The 21240-nt window shown below is 36.6% G+C and overlaps 1 protein-coding gene across 3 annotated transcripts in view; it reads left to right on the forward strand.

Moving 5' to 3' along the window:
• The first annotated feature begins 8315 nt into the window (after positions 1-8315).
• The window catches only part of MYPN (myopalladin), an 88594-nt gene continuing 75669 nt past the window's right edge, over positions 8316-21240 (forward strand). The window contains exon 1 of one of the 3 annotated variants that reach the window (XM_036923957.2): positions 8316-8398. Coding sequence is in view for 1 of the 3 variants with exons in the window: in XM_036923956.2 (XP_036779851.2) it covers positions 20564-20565 (2 nt within the window). In the remaining 2 variants the exon portion in view is untranslated. Of the gene's footprint in view, positions 8399-19806; positions 19953-20548; positions 20566-21240 lie in introns of those variants that run through there. The other 2 variants (XM_057505912.1, XM_036923956.2) reach the window with 2 other exon arrangements.

Genomic DNA, 21240 nt, shown 5'->3' on the forward strand with positions numbered 1-21240 from the left:
CGGGGTAGGAGGTAAACAGATTTTCCCATTAAACCCCCCCCTTTTATGCACAATCCAGGACAATCCCATACCTTTCTCCCACTCCTTCCTGGTTATGCCCCAGTGTCCCATCCCCTTACTAGGATGGGACATCCTTTCTCTCCTCCATGTTTCTATAACTATATCCACTCCCACAGCCCCCAGTACTCCCTTTCTGATTGCCCTCATAGCCGATGACCCCCCTCTACCCAATGAAAGCTCCAGTTTCGCCCTCATACACCCTGTAAATCCCAAAGTTTGGGACATTACAAGCCCCTCCGTGGCTCTATGTCCTCCTGCCTCTATCAAATTACATGACCCCTCTCAGTATATCTGTCAGGCCCAGTACCCCCTAACCACTTCAGCCCTCATAGGCCTTCAACCCATCATTCAAGATCTTTTAAACAAAAATTACCTCAGACCCACTCACTCCCCGTTTAATACCCCCATATTAGCTGTTAAAAAAACCAACGGATCTTTCCGCCTCGTCCAAGACCTTCGCCTCATAAACATGGTTATCGTCCCTATCCATCCCTTAGTCCCAAATCCATACACCCTTTTATCGCAGATCCCTGCCTCGGCCTCCCACTTCTCAGTCCTAGATCTCAAGGATGCATTTTTTTCTATCCCTCTGGACCCCTCCTCCCAAGATTTTTTTGCCTTCACCTGGACAGACCCATACACAAGACATTCTGAACAACTCACTTGGACAGTTTTGCCACAAGGCTTCCGAGATAGTCCCCATATTTTTGGACAGGTCTTAGCTCAGGACCTCAAACAGTTTCATCATGATCACTCTGAGTCCACCTTATTACAATACGTGGACGATCTTCTACTCTGCAGTCCCTCGTGGGAACAGTCTCAACTTGACACTGCCTCCCTACTTAACCTTCTAGCTTCCAGAGGTTACCGGGTATCCCCTGTCAAAGCTCAAATCTCTTCCCCTTCTGTCACTTACCTCGGATTCCTTCTATCTCAACAAAGAAAGTCTATTACCTTAGACAGAAAACAGCTCCTCTCTGACCTGCCCGTTCCCAAAACCAAGACAGAAATCCTTTCCTTTCTAGGCCTGGCTGGGTATTTTAGAGCATGGATCCCTAACTTCTCCCTGTGGGCAAGACCCCTATACGACCTCAGCAAGGGCCCCCCTGAAGAACCATTATCCTCCTCACCCCAACACTCCTTCATTAGGCTCCTTCAAGCCCTTGTAGAAGCCCCAGCTCTCCATCTTCCTGATTTGTCGAAGCCCTTCTCATTATACATTCATGAGAGGTCCAGTCAAGCTCTAAGAGTCCTAGGCCAACATTATAGCCCATCCTTTGCCCCAGTAGCTTATCTTTCCAAGAAATTAGACCCCACAGTTCAGGGATGGGCCCCCTGCCTACGGGCATTAGCTGCTGGACAGCTCTTGCAGAAGGAAGCTCATAAACTGACATTCGGGGCGCCCCTTACCATTCTGTCCCCACATCACCTAAAGGATCTCTTAACCTACAAAAGTTTACAGACTCTCCCTCCCTCCAGACTCCTGACCTTACTGTCCTCTTTCCTCCAAAATCCCGTTCACCCCCTTTGCCATCCATACCCGAATCATGACTTTTTCCTCCTTTACTGCTCTCTTGCTCTCTCTCGCTTTTCCTATTGTCTTCCCTGCCACCCCAGCCTCCTTTGTATGGTGATTCAAAGTCAGATAGACTTACACACAGCATCAAACAAAAATTACTGCCCTCATTGCCACATCAGACTGCCCTCTGAAAGGCTGCTCCGAGCCTTTATACCTCCACTTTCCTCCCTCCACCGAAGTGTTCACTAGCAGCTACCTTTATTCTCCCTACCTCTGCTTCCTCTATGACCAAAAACAAGCCTGTTGCAGGCGATGGCCAGACACCTACGGGGATGTCCCTACTGGTCTTGCACCATTCACTGCATGGGTAACTCCCGGTACCCACAGTATTACTCCTCCAACCCATTCTCTTCAATACTAACAAACCCCTTCCTTACCTGGCTTTGGCCCATTGCAGGTCCTATAATAATCATTCTTCTCGTCTGTCTCTTCTTGCCTTGTAAAGTTTATCAAATCCCAAGTTGGTAAAATCTCTAATCAAACTTTCAACCAGCTTTTACTCAGGAACTATCAGCTTTTAGCCACAGAAGATCCCTCACCCTCACATAACCTCCTCACCACACGCTGAGATGGACCCCTGTCTCTGCTGGAAACTGTTCCTGGAAACAATGGCCGCAGACGCCTGGCTTCTGGCACCCATATCCTCTTGGCACCATTAGAATCAACAAGTCCTCGACCTATGGTTACAGGGAACCTTCATTGATTTCCAACCTGAAGAAGTCCACATCTACTCGTCCTTACTGTGGGGAGTCCTATCAACCCTTTCCTCCCAGTCCTGAAGCCCTCACTCCCTTCTCTGCCCCCGTTCAGCAGGAAGCAGTCAGAGAGAAAGCAACGTCCACAACCCCATAAAGGAGAAAGGGGGGAATGAAGGGCCCCCACCCATAAGATGGCGAACTTCCTGCTTCTCTTCCAGGTCCTCGGTTCCTGCCGGCGCCACCTGAAGCCCAATCACCCCTCGCCCCCCTAATCCCAGCACCTAGCCAATAGCCACCAGCCCCGTAGAAGTGACACCTCAATCAGCTCATGCCCCTTCCTATATAACCCAGCACCTTTCCCTAATAAAGCGGAATTCTCCGGTGAATTGCTGCTGTGTGTCGCTCCCTTCCTTTCAGAAGGTTCTAATTTAGCTGTCATAAATATGAAATCTGGGAAGCTGGCTTTATTTTGTTCTTTGTGCTAACTTCCACATCAACCAAAATCAGCAATATATCTTAATCAAGTCAAAGGGTGAGGTTATACATATATACATATATATAAACACATATAATATATACATAAATCTACTTGTACATGTAGATTTTTAAGTGGCATGACTCCCTGCCCTCAAATAGGATCAGGACTAGTACTAATTGTACTACAGGTCTTTGTCAAATTAATAGTACTAATTCTTTGAATAGACATTAGAATGATCATCTTCATCTATTGAATACTTTCTCAGTAACTTTCAAAGTAATAGAATAAAATTGCTGGGCATCTTATTTAATTATCACTTTTTATAAGGAGAACTGACAACATATTACAGATTCTTAATTAAGCATTAGAAACTCTTATAAAAGCAGCATAGAGGACCACAAAATTAAGGAGATAAAAAGGTTATTAAATTCCCCCCCATACACACATAGAACTCCTTATGTGCTCTAGAACCAACTGTTGGTTTCCCTCAGCATACAGATAACTTTTATACACATTGATTGCAAATTGTTTTTAAAATGTATACTGCTACTCATGCTTCTTTTGTAAAAATGTGAAAGATCATCATAATAACTACATCTGGAAATAAATACAGACATTTTTATGAACACCTTTTCATTACCGTTTGAAAATGTATTCTTACAGTCTCAATGTAAGATCCAGTAGCCTCGAGGAATAGTTGAGCAGTGGTGACTAGGAGGGACAGAGTGTTCCTAGAAGACAAATTATAGCTGCCACCTCCACATTGCCTAAATAGAGTTTAACCATATTAAGATGACAGAAATGTTTGCCCAAGAAAAATGCCATACAGTTCAAGCTGCTGTTTTATTTTAAAAGGAGAAAAAATACTCTTTGTAAACATAGGGGTATTAAGAGGTGAATTGAAGTGTTGTGTGCTGTTCACTTTAAAAAAACAGCTTCATCTGTTCAATCTTTAGAAGGAAGCATTACCCAACAAGCTAACTTCTAAAGAGCTGCTTTCAAACCACTCTCATCTGCAAGCTCCAATAGTATTGACAATAAAATAGAAATCCTGTGGAATGGTGAATGTTAGAATTGTTCTTAGTGTGGAAAACACCATTTTTTAAAGTTTTAAAGCACTACATCATCTAAGAATGTAATTATACACTGAATTAATTCATAATAAGGGTGAAACACCTGATCATCCTCTAATTTAGTTAATAATAGACTAGATAAGACAGTTTATTTAACATGAACCTCTTATGTTTTAAATGTAAATTTGTCTAATATGGTAAGTTCTCATTTTAAAAATTAAAATAGGTTTTATTTAAAAATATTAATTCCTATTGTTAATAATTTAAACAATTCAGTAAAATATAAAGAAGAAAATAACTATTAGGTTTACCGCCCCAGGAGAAACACACTGCTAACATTTTATTGAAGATCATTCTGATATTTTCCGTACTCCAAAGTATGTTATACACACATGGAGATCAATGTAAATTTACCCAGTAGATCCTGGCGCTTTGTAATCTATTTTCACTCAACAAGGTGCTAAGGACCTCTTTCCAAGTATTGGGGAATTTAGTTATGTTCACATAGAAGACATGCCTAGACCATGAACCTACAGGGCCAACTATCCACAGATATAAATATATAATGGATCTGCTCAGTCTTATTCTGCTCAAGTTGAATAAAAATTTCTTCCAGCACTATTGGTATAAAGTTGACATATAACATTGTGAAGTTTAAGGTGTATGATGTGATAATTTGATACACATATGTACATGCGTGTTGTGATATGATGACCACAGTAAGATTAATTAACACTTTCATCACCTTAAAAAAATCTTAAATTGAATGTATCCAGATGTGTCTTATTGTATTGATAGTCATCATCTGTATTTCAACCATCTAGAATGGCTTCTCCAGGTTCTTCAACCTCTCGGACTCCATAGAATAGCAAAATGCTCAGGGGGATATAAAGGAGAGACTTGAGATCCTGCTTAACATATCCATCTTGTCTACTGCACTTGCATATTTATATCCTCTAAGTTTATAAACAATTTGTTTGATTATGCCAATAACATATAAAGACATGATTTCTTCATTCTGTGGCCATAATTATTTAAACCTTCATCCCTTCTGCCACGCTGTCAGTTCCAACTACCATGAGTTCCAGCCTGGAATTAGAACAAAGCTTGTACACTACCTACGGACTTGCCTCTTTGGTCTATGCACTCACAGCCACTGCAATGATCTTTCTAAAATGCAAACTTGATCATATCTCCTTAAAATTTTTTATCTAGGCAATCACTATCATACATAATCAAGTCTTTATTGTCCTCTGCAACCTTGTTGCAGCTACATCTTCCAAATCACACGTTCTCTTTATTTTTATTTTATTTTTTATTTTGGTATCATTAATCTACAATTACTTTAGGAACATTATGTTTACTAGACTCCCCCATCACCAAGTCCCCCCCTACATACCCCATTACACTCACTGTCCATAAGCGTAGTAAGATGCTATAGAGTCACTACTTTCCTTCTCTGTGTTGTACAGCCCTCCTCATGGCCCCCCCTACATTATGTCTGCTAATAGTAATGCCCCTTTTTTTTTCCCCCTTACCCCTCCCTTCGCACCCATCCTCCCCAGTCCCTTTCCCTTTGGTAACTGTTAGTCCATTCTTGGGTTCCGTGAGTCTGCCGCTGTTTTGTTCCTTCAGTTTTTTTCTTTGTTCTTATACTCCACAGATGAGTGAAATCATTTGATACTTTTCTTTCTCTGCCTGGCTTATTTCACTGAGCATAATACCCTCTAGCTCTATCCATGTTGTTGCAAATGGTAAGATTTGTTTTCTTCTTATGGCTGAATAACATTCCATTGTGTATATGTACCACATCTTTATCCATACACCTACTGATGGACACATAGGTTGCTTCCATTTCTTGGCTATTGTAAATAGTGCTGTGATAAACATAGGGGTGCATATGTCTTATTCAAACTGGGCTGCTGCATTATTAGGGTAAATTCCTAGGAGTGGAATTCCTGGGTCAAATGGTATGTATATTTTTAGTTTTGTGAGGAACCTCCATACTGCTTTCCACAATGGTTGAACTAACTTATATTCCCACCAGCAGTATAGGAGGGTTCCCCTTTCTCCACAACCTTGCCAACATTTGTTGTTGTTTGTTGTTTGGATGGTGGCGATCCTTACTGGTGTGAGGTGATATCTCATTGTGGTTTTAATTTGCATTTCCTGATGATTAGCGATGTGGAGCATCTTTTCATGTGTCTGTTGGCCATCTGTATTTCTTCTTTGGAGAAGTGTCTGTTCAGATCCTGTGCCCATTTTTTAATTGGATTATTTCTTTTTGTTTGTTGAGGTGCATGAGCTCTTTATATGTTTTGGATGTCAACTCTTTATTGGATCTGTCATTTATGAATATATTCTCCCATACTGTAGGGTACCTTTATGTTCTATTGATGGTGTCCTTTGCCATACAGAAGCTTTTCAGCTTGATATAGTCCCACTTGTTCATTTTTGCTTTTGTTTCCCTTGCCCGGGGAGATATGTTCATGAAGAAGTCACTCATGTTTATGTCCAAGAGATTTTTGCCTATGTTTTTTTCTAAGAGTTTTATGGTTTCATAACTTATATTCAGGTCTTTGATCCATTTTGAATTTATGGAAACCCCTTTTGTGTATGGGGTTAGACAATGATCCAGTTTCATTCTCTCACATGTAGCTGTCGAGTTTTGCCAACACCAGCTGTTGAAGAGGCTGTCACTTCTCCATTGTATGTCCATGGCTCCTTTATGTATATTAACTGACCATATATGTTTGGGTTAATATCTGGACTCTCTATTCTGTTCCACTGGTCTGTGGGTCTGTTCTTGTGCCAGTACCAAATTGTCTTGATTACTGTGGCTTTGTAGTAGAGCTTGAACTTGGGAAACAAGATCCTCCCTGCTTTATTCTTCCTTCTCAGGATTGCTTTGGCTATTTGGGGTCTTTTGTCGTTCCATATGAATTTTAAAACTATTTTTTCCAGTTCATTGAAGAATACTATTAGTATTTTGATAGGGATTGCATGGAATCTGTAGACTGCTTTAGGCAGGATAGCCATTTTGACAATATTAATTCTTCCTAGCCAAGAGCATGAGATGAGTTTTGTTGGTATCCTCTTTAATTTCTCTTAAGAGTGTCTTGTAGTTTTCAGGGCATAGGTCTTTCATTTCTTTGGTTAGGTTTATTCCTAGGTATTTTATTATTTTTGCTTCTCTTTATTTTATAAGCTATTAAATATGCGCTCTCTCATACCTCCCACATTTTCATGTTGTTCCTTCAACTCGTGAGATTACCATTTTCAAAACTCAGCTCAGGCAATTCTTTCTTTATGGACTTGCCTTGTTGTGAGTTGGAAGGCCCCCTCCCTGCTTGTGCCATTCTCTCTTGTAGAACTTTCCACATTTACAACATAATCGATTACCTGTCTTCTCTCTTACTAGACTGCTAATTCAAGGTCAGGAATATGGGTCTTTTCACCCTTATATCTCCCAAGAATGGACAAACATAATTGTTTCATATTAAGCTCTAGTTAGAAAATTTTTGTGTTTGAATAATAGGAGAAATAAATTATTAGAAAATGTTACTTGTTGTACAAAATCTTTCAAAATAATATCTTTAGGGAAAAAAATAATTAAGATGCACTCAGTGGAGTAGTCCACATACAATAAACATCCATTAAATATTTGTCAATTGAACAAGTGTTCCTTGTTTAGACTATAATCTTTCTAAGGGAGGGACCTGTGTTACATTTGTTTTGTATTCTCTCCAATGCCTAGCGGAGTACTATGTTCACAGAATAATCTCAAATCCAGTTTTACTGATTAACTGAAAAAACAAATCCATTCATATATCAAAGTGAATCTCAACAGAATTTATAAGTCCTGCCTCTTTGAATCTTTAATGTATGTTGAAATATCTTGTGAGTTCTTTGAGAACCAGGAGTCTCACTTATTGATTTTTATATTCCCAGGTTTTAACAGAGAGCACAGAACACAGCGGAAGTTTGATTAATCTGTGTTATCAAGATTACATCAGTGAAACATACATCTGCTGTTCTCATTGTATCCTCTGTGACTCAGTGTCTTATTCACAGTTGAAACCTAGTAAATATTTGTTAGATAATGATTTGGAAATCTGGCTACTGAAAAGTACAACTAAAATCTTACATAAAAAGTGTTCCTTGGTCCCTTGAATTCAGGAAGAAATTCAGATTAGAGTAAACATAATTCTGAAAGATACTTTATTCATTACTATGAAATAGATCGACCCTGGGGAGAGGGAAGAGAAGGAAGAAAAGGTGGAAACAAACAAGTGAGGCTCATAGGAGAAAATAGCTCCTCCAAGGGGAGCCACATGCTCTGATACCCATGGCAGCAGCGTGAGGAAGCAGCCTAAATTTAGCAGGATGGGCAAGCCCAGGAAGAGAGAGCTGCTTAAGCTTTCCTTGCCCTCAGCAAGTGAGGTGAGGGGCCGGGTGCCCCTGTGGAAGCCTCCTTAAGCCTGTGGAGCTCCAGTGCAATTTGTGCCAGGTAAGGCCCTTCTCCCCTTGGCAGGTAAAGCAAGAGATTTCTTAAGGGGATGTCCAGACAATTGAAAGATTTAATATTATCTGGTAAAGAGGTGTTTCCAGGAATCTAATGATTAAGAGAACAATGGAAGTATTCTTATATCCATCTGCACCCAAGTTTCATCTGAACTACCCTTTTATCTTGTGAATTTGGCCTCTCTCAGGTATGTAGGTGCTGTTTTCTCAAGTGCTAGAGTAAGCTGTCCTAGAAAATTTGTAAAACCATGTGGAAGAGGAACGAGGAAAGGATACCTCCAAGTGACACAAAAAAATGGATGAGATACTGCAAAGCCAAAAAGGGAAGATTAGAGATAACACAAATAGGACTTGGTGGCAACACTGTGCTTTACTTTATGGATGGAGTACAGAGTGGTTGAGCTGGTTGAGGGCAAACAAAACCCTGGAGGGGACCAGGATTTTTGTGTTTTTTCATAAAGAACTAGATCAGTGTTTTATTTTACTATGCACATGAGTTTCCCAGTCAGGATACTTATGTATCACTCTCCATGATTTCTGTTAGTTCCTACCTTCTGTGCTGGAATTCATTTTCATATTACCTATTCGTTTTTTGAAGTTAAACTCAAAATGGAAAAACCCTCCAGTGCTATTAAGAGGGTGTCTCCAGGGTTGGTCTAAAGGAATCGGGAATTAGACAGCAGAAACTTTGAACTTTTTAAAAATTACAGTTGTATCAAGATATAATTCACATACTATACAATTCACCTATTTAAAGTGGACAATATAGTGATTTTTAATATATTACAGAGTTTTCCAACCATTGCACAATTCTTGAACACTTCATCACCCTCCCCCCAAAAACCCATAGCCAATAGCAACCATTCCTCTTGTCCTCCTGACCCAGAGCACAAGGCAACCACGAATCTATGTTCCGTTTTTACAGATTTGCCTGTTCTGGACATTTCATATAAATAGAATCAAACAATGTGTGGTCTTTTGTGAGCTGTTTTTTTTTCTTCAAGTTTTATGGGACTGCTTACATATGTAGCAACAGAGAAGAGAAACCTCTTCTCTTGGGAATATTACCTGCTGATTCATCCCACAAGAGAACTAACATTGCCTCCAGTCTCCATTTTGAGTGAGCATTTATAACTCACTACTATAAGACTATTCAGTTATAGTAGCACTTCAGTGCTTTATATAATTATATGATTAATGAATGTTCTTCAGTAATGATGTTTTTTATTTCATGACAATCTCCAATAAGACCTGACAGAATGAAGTTCACCCACTTAGGGTATCATTAGAGAACTTGTATGGTACATATACTAAGGTATTAGTAAATAATAAATGAAGATGTAGTATGTCTGGAACAGTGCCTGGCAGATACTAAATTCTTAGAAAAAAGCCACTTTGTCCTCCACCTGACTCTCAGTGTTAAAACATTTATTCATACTATAAGAGATACAGAGCAGATTGGAAGAAAATCTTAGCCAAGCAGAGTGCTTTGAATATACTCAAAAAATGTTTATTAAAAGAGGGAAGAGAGATACAGTCATGGATACGGGCACTTTACAGCTGTAATATTATTTCATACAGGCTATGGAAAACAATTTCATATGCTGGACTAGAAGGCACCAATCATAACTTCAAGTTTGAAATATCAGCTGCAATCACGGATAACTGACTGACTTTTTCTGGTCCTCAGTTTATATACAATTCCAGACTAAGAATGATATGTGGCTCATAGCTAAAATGCCATCCCCATTGTTCATAATGTGGAAATATCTTATTGCAAGGTCTCTAAGACACTCTTGCCTTGTATTTATTTCATGCTAAAGGTCACACACAGAAGTATAAGATTGCTTCTTAGGGAAGTCCAGTTAGTTGACTGTTATAATATCTAGCAGTTCACCTTGATAAAATCACCAGGTTTCGCCATCTGGTCTTCAGCTGTCCAAACTCAAAAACTTATTTTGTTTTTCAAAAATTTTCATAGCAGCTTCAGTTCTTCAACAAAGTACTTACATTAACCAAATTCCCAAGAGATTAACACAGCATCCGCAATTCCAATTGGTTAATTAATCTAAAAGATGGCTTTAGAGCAAACCAAATGTTAAAATCTCCTATCAACTTATTTTTTCCCTATAAGGAAATCTATGTTTTCAAAAAACCATGTTGAAAGCAGAATGCTGCTGCATGAGCGTGGTTTGGAGCAAGGCAGATAGTTGGTCACGGCGTCTGACTGTGTTGGCCTGGGGCTCCCAGCACCACCATCAAGAGCAAGTAGAGCTTCCTTGAATGAACACTGATGATTCGTCTTTGATTTCCCTTTCCTACTTGTCATTCTGATTACCTCTTTGGATATAGATATAAATGTAGATGTAGAGACAAATATAGATAAATATACATATTTATGTTTATGTTTACACGCATATATTTGTTAGATACCTATGATCAGTTAGGCTACAGCCAAATTTTGCTTTTTTTTTTCTCCTAGTGTCCTTGAAGCTTTTTAATTTTGCCTTAGCAGGGCACTTTTACTATATCTTTCTCTTTACAAATAAAATACACCCCTTATTAGAGGTATTTTTAAAGTACTGCTAAGAAAAACTTGAAGGAACAAAACAGCAGCAGATTCACACAGACTCCAAGAAGGAACTCATGGTTACCAAAGGGGAGGGGTGGGGGACAGTGGGTGGGGAAGGAGAAGGGAGAAGTAGATTGAGGGGTATTATGATTAGTACACATGGTATGGGGGTGGTGATGGGGAAGACAGGGTAGCACAGAGAAGACAAGTAGTGACTCTGTGACATCTTACTACACTGATGGACAGGGACTTCAATGGGGTATGAGGGGGGAACTCAATAATATGGGTGAATGTAGTAACCACATTGTTATTCATGTGAAACCTTCATAGGAGTGTATATCAATGATACCTTAATTTTAAAAAAAGTACTGCTAAGAAAAAAATATGAGAGAAAAATCTCCCTTGATTTCACAACCTAGATAAAACCATTTAACATTTTGGAATATTATACTCCAGAATTTGGGGGGAAAAAACAGCACCATATCATAAAACTTGTTCTGAAAACTGTTTTTTTAAACTTCATACATCATAATTATCTCCATATTTTGAAAATGTATATTGTTTCCAAATCTTTGCTATTTCAAACAGTTCTTTATGAACATCCTTATGAATACACTGGAATGATAGCTGTTCTTTTCATAAGGTGCCTAAATGTACATACATTGAATGTTGATTTTCTATTTTGATTTTTAGAATGTTAGAGGTGCTCTGCTGATGCCTTCATGTGTTTCCTAAATATGAAACTTTTCATATTTATACATCACTTTGAAAGGATTTTTTGTTTTATAGTGATTAGACTTTAAGAGCTGTATGTATTTATTTATTTTTAAAGTTACTATAATCTTTTGAAGATGGCAAACCGTTTTCCTCACTTTTCTGTATCTGAAAAGATGAGTCAACTGAAGCATATAGAATGATTTGTTCAAGGTCATTTAGCTAGTGAGAAAGAGCTGCAGCTAGAACCTCCTTTTTTCTTAGATCAGTGATTTCCAGCTTGTGAGCAAAACCCCTTCATGGAGGGCCATGAAGCAATTGTAAAGGGTCTGCAAATCCATGTGTACATCAAGCATTATCTGAAAACAGAATAAGCATACTATTTATTAGTGTTTTAATGTAAATAAAACAAATTGGTTGGCAATAAGTTACAAATGAATGGTTGCTTTTGTCATTATGTATTGCCTAAATCAATGAATTAAATATTATATTTGTCATCACTTGGGAGATCCATAACATTTTTTAATATTGGAAAAGCATTCTTGTACTTGAAAAAATTAGGAACCAGTGCTTTCAGCTTTGCTGGGGTCCACTGTATTTGCTCACAAGCACTATAAAATGGCTTTGAACTCTTGACAAACCATGCTACGAAAATATAGCCAGCAGAATTTCATCACAAATAAACTTTCCTTTTGATAATGTAGATTATGCTACCCTGAAATAACCTTACTGGGTCTTGTTCTTTAGAACTTTCAAAAGAGTGGGGGAAATGGTGGTTTGTAACTGTGTAAAGATGTAAAGCATGAAAGGCAGTACATACAAATAATTCTTCTTGCCATAGTTTGCAGAGGTATCCTTGGCACTGGCAAGGTAAGAGAGCCAATCATAAATCACATGGCAAACTGGAGGCCCCTGCTTCCCATCTGAGGTACTAGCACCTTCACAACTTCAAACTACCTGGAACTGGCCTCTTGTGGACTCTCAAAACAGAACCCTTACAGAGTCTTATTTCAGAGACTAACTGGAAATGAACAATTAAAGGAATTTTCCCCTAAGCTTTCTTCAAAAGTACAAAACATTTTTGAATGTTCATAATAGGTTACCTGGAACTGTAAGTAGTCAAATTCATAGGGACAGAATAAAAAGTAGAATAGTAGTTTCCAGAGGCTGAGGGTAAAGGAGAAAGGGGAGTTATTGTTTAAAGGGTATAGAATTTCATTTTCCAAGATGAAAAGAAGTTCTGGAGTTCTGGTGGTGATGGTTGCACTACATGAACATATGTACTGCCATAGATCTGTATACTAAAAAATGGTTAAAATGTTAAATTTTATGTTATGTATGTTTTACCACTATTAAAAATAAATTTTAAAAAATAGGTTTACCTGGAGATCAGATTTCAGAATAGATTTTTTTATTAGGATCTTTACTCACAATATCAAAATAGTACTGAATTATGCTAAGACACCTTTTTTTATATGAATTTGATTCTGAGATGGGTAAAAGATGCTGAAATTTCTAATGATTCCTAAATTATATCATCTATGTATGTGAACACATTTCACCAAAACTTGAAGATAAATAAAATGAATAGTGATCTATGTAAATAACAACTCAGATTTTTTTCCAGTATTGAGTTGCCATGTAACCCTAACTAGTTAATAATTGAAACAGATCTGCTGACTGGACTCTGATGAGGAACAGCTAATAAAAAATAATAAAACTCTTTTTAAATCCAGTGTTAATTGATAAAAGCATTTAAATAGTAGGATTTAAAACATCACTGTTCTTTGTGGTTGACACCTGCCCTAGTTCATCATCATTATCATTAGCAGTATTTATTCAGTAGATCTAAATCTACTTTATCTTATGCCTTGGAGTGTTTATATGCATTCAACATTAGTCCCTTAAACAATGCAGAATCATGGAAAGGCTAAAATATCCCTCACTTCCCTAGATTTCTCCCCTCTAAATCACTGAACCTTAGGAATAGTACATTAACCTAAGTTGAATACCAATCTTAGGCTGACATCCCTTTTTAGGTCAGATGAGAAATATGATATTTACCAACACCTTCAATTATTACTTTCTTCTCATAAAGCACATACCATAGAGTGGATATACTGCTCTGATATTTGTCACTGTCTTACTTATTTGGCTGAAGAAGTCTTGTTTGATACCTAGGTTGTCAGATCATATTATAATTTAAATCCTTTAGTTATGTTTAGCCTCTTGGCAGTGGATGAGTTGAGAATTTAGAAATCAGAAGCAGATAGTTCAGGAGCATGGTAACTAGAATATGAAGCATTTTATCTCTGTGTCATTGGTTTGATTCTGAACTTGTTTGATCACTCTTGGTGTTCTATACAAAATGTAAGTGATCTGATTTGAATCTCTAATGAACAGCAAAACTCATCACTCTTGGCACTAATTGGCATTCGTCTTGTCAGTGTCAGGAGAGAAGCCAAGGACTGAATCAGTCTGGAAATCTGAACTGCTAGTGTGTCTGAGTCATCAGTCTAGGTGGCCCATTGAGCCTTTGGCCTTTCCTCAGAGTTTACAGCTTCAGTGTGACTGTGTATCCTTCACTCCCTGTGATTTCACAAAGCCAGATTAAAAGGTATTTACTTAAAATACACCTTTTTATAACGATAATGGTAATAACGGTGGTTAACATTTATTGGCCACTTCTGGGAGCCACATGCTATTCTAAGAGTATTGACTCACTAAATTCCCACAGCAATCCTATGAGTCAGGCACTATTATTTTCTCCATTATTTTACAGAAGAGGAAACTGAGGCACAAAGAGATTAAATAACTAACCGGAGGCTTCTCAAATAATAAGTGATGGAGTCTAAATTCAGCTCTAAATACTATTACTCTATGCCTAATTATAGCATTTATTTGATTTCTTCTTTTACTATCTTACTCTACCACTGATATATTTTTTAATTTTCTGTGTTCAAACCAAACAGGGCATATATTAATGTCTCAACTTTAAAATTGCTCATCTTTCTGTACTAGTTATTATTAGTTGTTTGTGAAAAGGATGATGGATCTTTTTAAATTTGATTCATGTGCATCATTATTCTGTGCTTAAAGTGCCTTAAGGTTTTGATTTTACAATAGCTTTTATGCTTATCTGTTTTTTGTTGTTGTTTGAGCTAAACATTCCCTGAACCTGGCAACAGTCTCTAACTTAATCTTTCTAAATTAATAGAAAATAGAGAATCAAATCAAATAAAACCCTATTAATCATTCCATCCCAAAACAAAAATAGTAAATGATCACCAAATATGCAGTCCAGCTGCCTATTTTTGTTAACATAGTAATTGGATTCCTTCCACCTACTATTCATGCAAAATTTAAGAGCAGATGAGTATTTTTTAAAATCTTGGTCTCTATTTTAGGAGATTTCCCATAACAGCTAGAGAGGAAATTTTTAGTACCTTGAGACAAATGATTTTTAAAATAAAGTTCATGAGCAATTAGATATTGTAATGAATAAAATGAATTAATCTGTTTCTCACAAATAGTTTTCTTTAGACTTGGTAAAATATTCTTTGCTATAATTGCCAGCTAGAAATAGAAAATAATCTGTAACAGTTGTTTTTTTTTTTAGTTGCCATCTATACTCAGTTACTCAATGGATGTTGCCTCATCTGACACATATTTATTGCTCCAGTTTTGTTGATAAATAAAATTTTGGGTGTTCCCCAAAATAGCTCTTATTAAACTAAATTAATACTGTAAATTTGGCAATATGGGTTTTACAGCTGGTTTACATTTACATGTAGGATAGCCATTCTAGTGCTTAATTTTCCTATGAACGAAATAAGCATAATGAAGACTAGCTTCAAGACAGTAGCTTGGTTTGTAAACACATTACTAACAAGCTTTATTCCTCTGAACAGTGGTGTGATGTTGTAGAGAAGAGCTTGGCCTCTGCAATCTAGACCTGAGTGTGAATCATAGCTCTAAGTGGCCTTATGCAAACTTCTCCTTTGATCTTCAATTTCCTCCTCTATAAAAAGAGAATAATGATATAGTGCACCTTAGACAATCTCAAGGTATACTTCCTGAGACCTTTTCAGATCTCTGAATTTGCAAAAACCACAGTAGCATACAATTTTTTCAGTTTCATCCTCCATAAAATGGGGATAATGACCCATACTTTGAGTTTTTGTATTAAATTAAATTATGTATTATATATGCACAACAAAGCCTAGTTGAAATGGACACTGGGCTGGGTCAGCTAGGATCACTCAGAGAGCTAAGTAATTCATTCTGGCTTATCTGTCTTTCAGGAAATGCAATTTAGAGTCAGTCACAAATAGTTGAAATCTTGTTTTAACTTAGAGAATGTCAATCATTTTTAAAGCTCCCTTTCTCATTTGAATTGATACTTAATAGTATTTCTGTGTTAAACTAAAATAGCCATTAAGTGTGTTTTAAGTGTACTCTTTTATTTCTGGGAATATAGGGAGCTCAGACTTGAACTGGAATTCTAAAAACCAGGGCATGAGGCTGGACAGAACTGCCCTTCAGCTATGGGCAGCAGGGTCTGAGATCAAAAACTCAGAAGAAATATTTTAAAGGAAGCAAAAAAAAGTCTTATTTTATGGAGTGGACATCAAGAAAGAACCTGATATAAAACAAAGGTTGTGCAAAGGTGGGCAGGAAACAAAGGATGCAAAGGTATGAAATTATTTCTTATGGAGCACTTAGTGGAAGAGCTCTTGGGCAAGGTGGGTGCTATAAACATCCCCAAGCCTTTTCCAAAAGCAAGGGTCCCCCATATCAATTATCTCAGGAATTGTGAGCTTCCACTGAGTCAAATCACATATAGTTCTTTACTCAATTACAGATACACAAAGAGCATTTTTAAAGCTCTCTTTCTCATTTGAATTGATACTTAATAGTATTTCTGTGTTGAACTAACATAGCCATTAATGACAATTAGATCAGTTAATGTTGCTGAGAGCTTAGGTCATTTCATCTTTCCCAGCACATGTTAAGGGTTCAGTAAATATTTGTCAAATTGAGTGGGTAATTAAGGATAACTCAACAGTAAATACATCATTGTTTTGGCACCTATGGACAAATGTTGTTAAGTACCTGGTTTACATGGTATCTATTCTGTGCCATGTCTTGAGATTAAAACTGTGTGAACTATAGAGAAATTTTTTTTATGGCTCTGATTCTCAAGTAGTTGATCTAGTTTGAAAAAAGCATAAATATGTAAATGAAATATTAGTGTATGCATATAAAAAATGTTGAAACCACTAATAGTTTAATTACATAGTAATCAGAAGAAACAGTAAACAAAGACAGGGAGCAAAGAGAAAATAAGAACCAGTTTGTGGATATTAAAATAAAGATGGAATATTTTGAAGACAAGGATTTGAGTGGCAGATGAGACCAGAAAAATTCTTTATATTTTATAGGATTGAGATAATCATATTTATGATTATACCAAGGCTTTTCTTATTCTTTGTTGAAATTTGCACAATATTGTCAGGCCAATGAGATGTCTACAAATAGATTTATCCCCAGCTTAGTTTACACTGTGGTAAACTTTCATGTTTAACTTCTCTGTGACATTGTATGTTTACTTCTCCCTTTTATTGACATTATCATTCACATTTTGAACTAAAGCTCATTCTGCAGGCTAGAAGATGAAAGGAGAGGATCTCTCAGATATTAACAGGAGGCTTTGTTTAGACTAGGTTTTAACTAATCCATTCTGTTTGGAATGAAGAGCAATTGGGTGATGAGCAGAATGAATGAAAAGACGAAACAAAGAAGGTTTTCCAGGTCTTCCTACATTAATATATGCTGCCTTTATTTGATAAGCAAGTTTGCCGAAACAAGGCAATGACAAATGGGTAGATTCACATGCAAATAAAAATGTGAACTTGGGTAGGGATATAAAATACAAATTCCTTTTGAATTTTCTGTAGTTTATATTCTTTGCTCTTCCTCTCTACTCTTCCCTACTTGGCAACAAGTTGCTTCCATTCAACATTTACTAATTGCATGAGAGATTTCATGCAATAAGGTGATAACTTCTCAGAAGCATGTATCAGCCCTTGCTATTTCAGTCAACCAGTTTTATTGAGTCTTCTTTGTGAAAATAGCCCTAGATTGAGTCATATGCTATTTTTTCTGTTCTCTTCTTGCTTCTGTTAAATAAATACCAAGTCCCTAAAATCAAAGTAATAACTGTAATAACCCTTTACCTATCTACATATATGAAAATAATGGGGAATTTCCTCCTTTAGGTGATTTCTAATTTTTGAACTAGCCTGCATAATCACACTTCATGAGAAGGCAGTGGGGGGCCAATGCAAAGAGAATACATTTTAAACTAGAAAGCCTAAATTTGAATTCATCTAACAGCTCAGTTCACTTGTTGGGCAACTTTGGGAAAGCTCACTTCTTTAAGCCTTAGTTTCCTCCTTGTAAACATGCAAATAACAATACCTTACAGGGATACTGTAAACATTAAATAAGAGATAACTTAGGTTGCTCCAGGCTTTGAGTACACTCTGAAGTAATGTTAATTCCCACTTCCTTTCCTTCAAACCATTAATGTCGGTGTGATTATTTGGGTCAGGCATAAGACACTGAACTTTGTTTGCAGCTTTCTGAGATGTCTGTGCTGCCCCAAAATAGAATCTGAGTGGAATCACCCACAGCCTGGCATATTGGCATGTAAGATATTCAGTGCTAACATTATGAAGAAAGACTATTCTAACAGCTATTTTCCTACCCCTAACTTGCAAAACATTATTGACCCCTTTTAATGTACTGAAAAATAACACCAAAGCATTTAAATTTACTTTCAAAAGAACAAAGCTCTTAAACTGTCTCAGCAAAGTGACTATCATAAATGGAAACAAAAAAAGTAAGTCTGATGATACCTTCCAAAGCCCTACCTTTCAGCATTAATGCCTAATGAGTCAGTCTACATAACAATTCACGTCCTTGGCTAAAATATTGCAGATAGAGTGTACCTGAAAGCGTTTGCTTTTTTCCTTCTATATTTTCTCTTTTGTTTGTTTACTCATACAAAACAATGTTAGGGCTGGTTTTGGTCAGAAAAATTATAAACTTAAAACTCTATTTTTAATACTAAGAGACAGTACGTTTTATATTCATTTCATCCTTAATTCTTTTCAAAAACACCTTAGAAATGTGAACATTTAAATATTTGCAGTGGTTAAGAACACAGACTTATATTTAACCATAGGTTTAATTCTGACTTAGTCACTCACTTGTTGTGAGACTTTGGGCAAGTTTCTAACCTCTTTCTAAGCCCTAGGTTCTCACTGTAAAATGAGAATTATACCTAGTTCATAGACTGTTGAATACATACATAAAATAAAGTGTCCATAAAGAGCTTAGCATAGTGCCTGGAACATAGCTAAGGAATGTTAACTTATTTCTGCTGAAATGATATATTTATATGCATGTTAATATAATCATTACATTAATGTGGTAAGAAGTGGGAACCAACCACACACCCCAAAATTACAGTTAATACTAATTGGCCTTGATTTGCTTCAGTAACTTAATCTTAATCATTGATGCTCTTTTAAAAAATTCTGGGAACAGATTTTCTTGCTGGAAATAATGCTTTCTAAAAAGTGTAAACTTGATAAGTCCTCCATATCCAGAGCACAAGTGAAGGAAGCTATATTGTGTTTGCATGGAAACAATATAGTAAAACTTTAATCTAATTACCCAGATATTGAGGGAACATACATTAAATATTACAATAATTGATTTTTCCCCATATATACTTCAATAAGCATATTGACCATATTCTCTGTTTTGTAACATACGAAGATATTTATACATGTTATATGCATCCTGTGCGTGGACATCTTGTGCATTCCTTATCCTTTATTCTGTAAAATTTCATCATTATTATCCTTTTCATCTAATCTAAGGAGAGAGGAAGATAGTCTATTTCCCTAATCATCTTAGTCGTTATCCACCCCCCATCATCCGTCCAGGCTAAGATCATCGTGCAGACTGAGTTATCAAAGCTGATTTGAAAGAGCAGTCTGTTCTAAATGACTGTCCCTGGATCTGCCACAGAACCCTGTAAATACCCTTCATTACTCTGGCAGGGCAGTATCACATTTCCTTCATGCTACTTTTGTGACTGACACAAGTTAGGCAGTAAGATTTAGACTTTGGATGATCCTGGTTGATTGATAGAGGAATGGTGCTTCTCCTGAAACAGGTAACCACAAATTTGCTTTTCAGGATAATGTTTTAAAATAGGCATTCTGTTTATAGTTTTTTTTAATGTTTTTGGTTTTTAAGACTAAATAAGTTTGAACTTACAGCTTTTTTAATGTTTTTAGTTTTAGTTTTAGGCAAGTGTTTCCAATACCACTTAGATGAAAAGGAAATTTATTAAGGATTTAATTGTATTTCTCAATTACATTGTCTCGTGGACCTTGTATAAGAACCTCTATAACCCACTTACATATATTGTTTTGAATAGTCAAGAACTTGTCTCTGATGTATTTTTCTCATTAACAAAGGTTAGAAAATAGATACATGTCTCTGTTCTTTAAAAATAAGGTATGGAGGGATTTTCTTATCATTTAATACTGGAAAGGGATACCTCAATATAAAACTACAAACTTTAAGCAAAATGTATTGACACTTTGGTATATATGAGCAATTTCTCTTAAAGAATTAAAATCTATAGCAATATGGAGAAAGAGCAAATACAAAAATTTTTATATATCTGCTAGTACAGAAATTCTTGTTTGCTTATCCTTCAAGTGAAGACTTCCTGTCATAGTTCTTCCAGATTCCTTGGCATTCCTGTGGATCATCCCAATGTAAGTAAATTGTTTCTATAGTTGAGTGACTGAATTAAGAAAACAGCTGAAGGCAAGCACAGGATCATGTTCAAACCACAGTAAATACATGTGTTGGATGGGCCACTCAACTTTATGGGGAAGGCTTAAGACATGTAACCTGTGTTTACTTGTCACTTATGAAATTTCTTTTTAACTGTGTTAAATACACTTTTTTTAAGCTTTAAAAATTATTCTTTGTACCAGTAAACCATTAAAATGTGATCTAGTAGGTTTGTGGTATAATGTTTTTACATTTACTACAATGATATGCAGGGTAGGGACTATGTTACTTGGGAACAGAAACTAATTTTAAAAATCTAGAATCTAGAATATAAGTTTGATATATGGTAAGCAATGCATCATATATCATATAACAACTGTTGAATATTATTCATTTACAGTATTTATATCCAGCTTTTTTTTCAAAGAGCTAAACAAATTGTATATGCTATCTATATTTGAAAATGTTATAGAAAAAGTGAGAAGAAAAAGATTACTGTATCCAGAAAGTCTGGCTCTTTCTTCTATAACTCTTTTTTGCATTTGAAACCTATATTAATTCTTTCTGTTGATTCCTACTTCCACTACTCAACCATCCCTTTATCTTCCAGCATGGTCTCCTCCCATCTCAGTATTCTATACCTGGGTGAAAGG

Source organism: Manis pentadactyla, chromosome 8, assembly GCF_030020395.1.
Source record: "Manis pentadactyla isolate mManPen7 chromosome 8, mManPen7.hap1, whole genome shotgun sequence".
Taxonomy (NCBI): Eukaryota; Metazoa; Chordata; class Mammalia; order Pholidota; family Manidae; genus Manis; species Manis pentadactyla.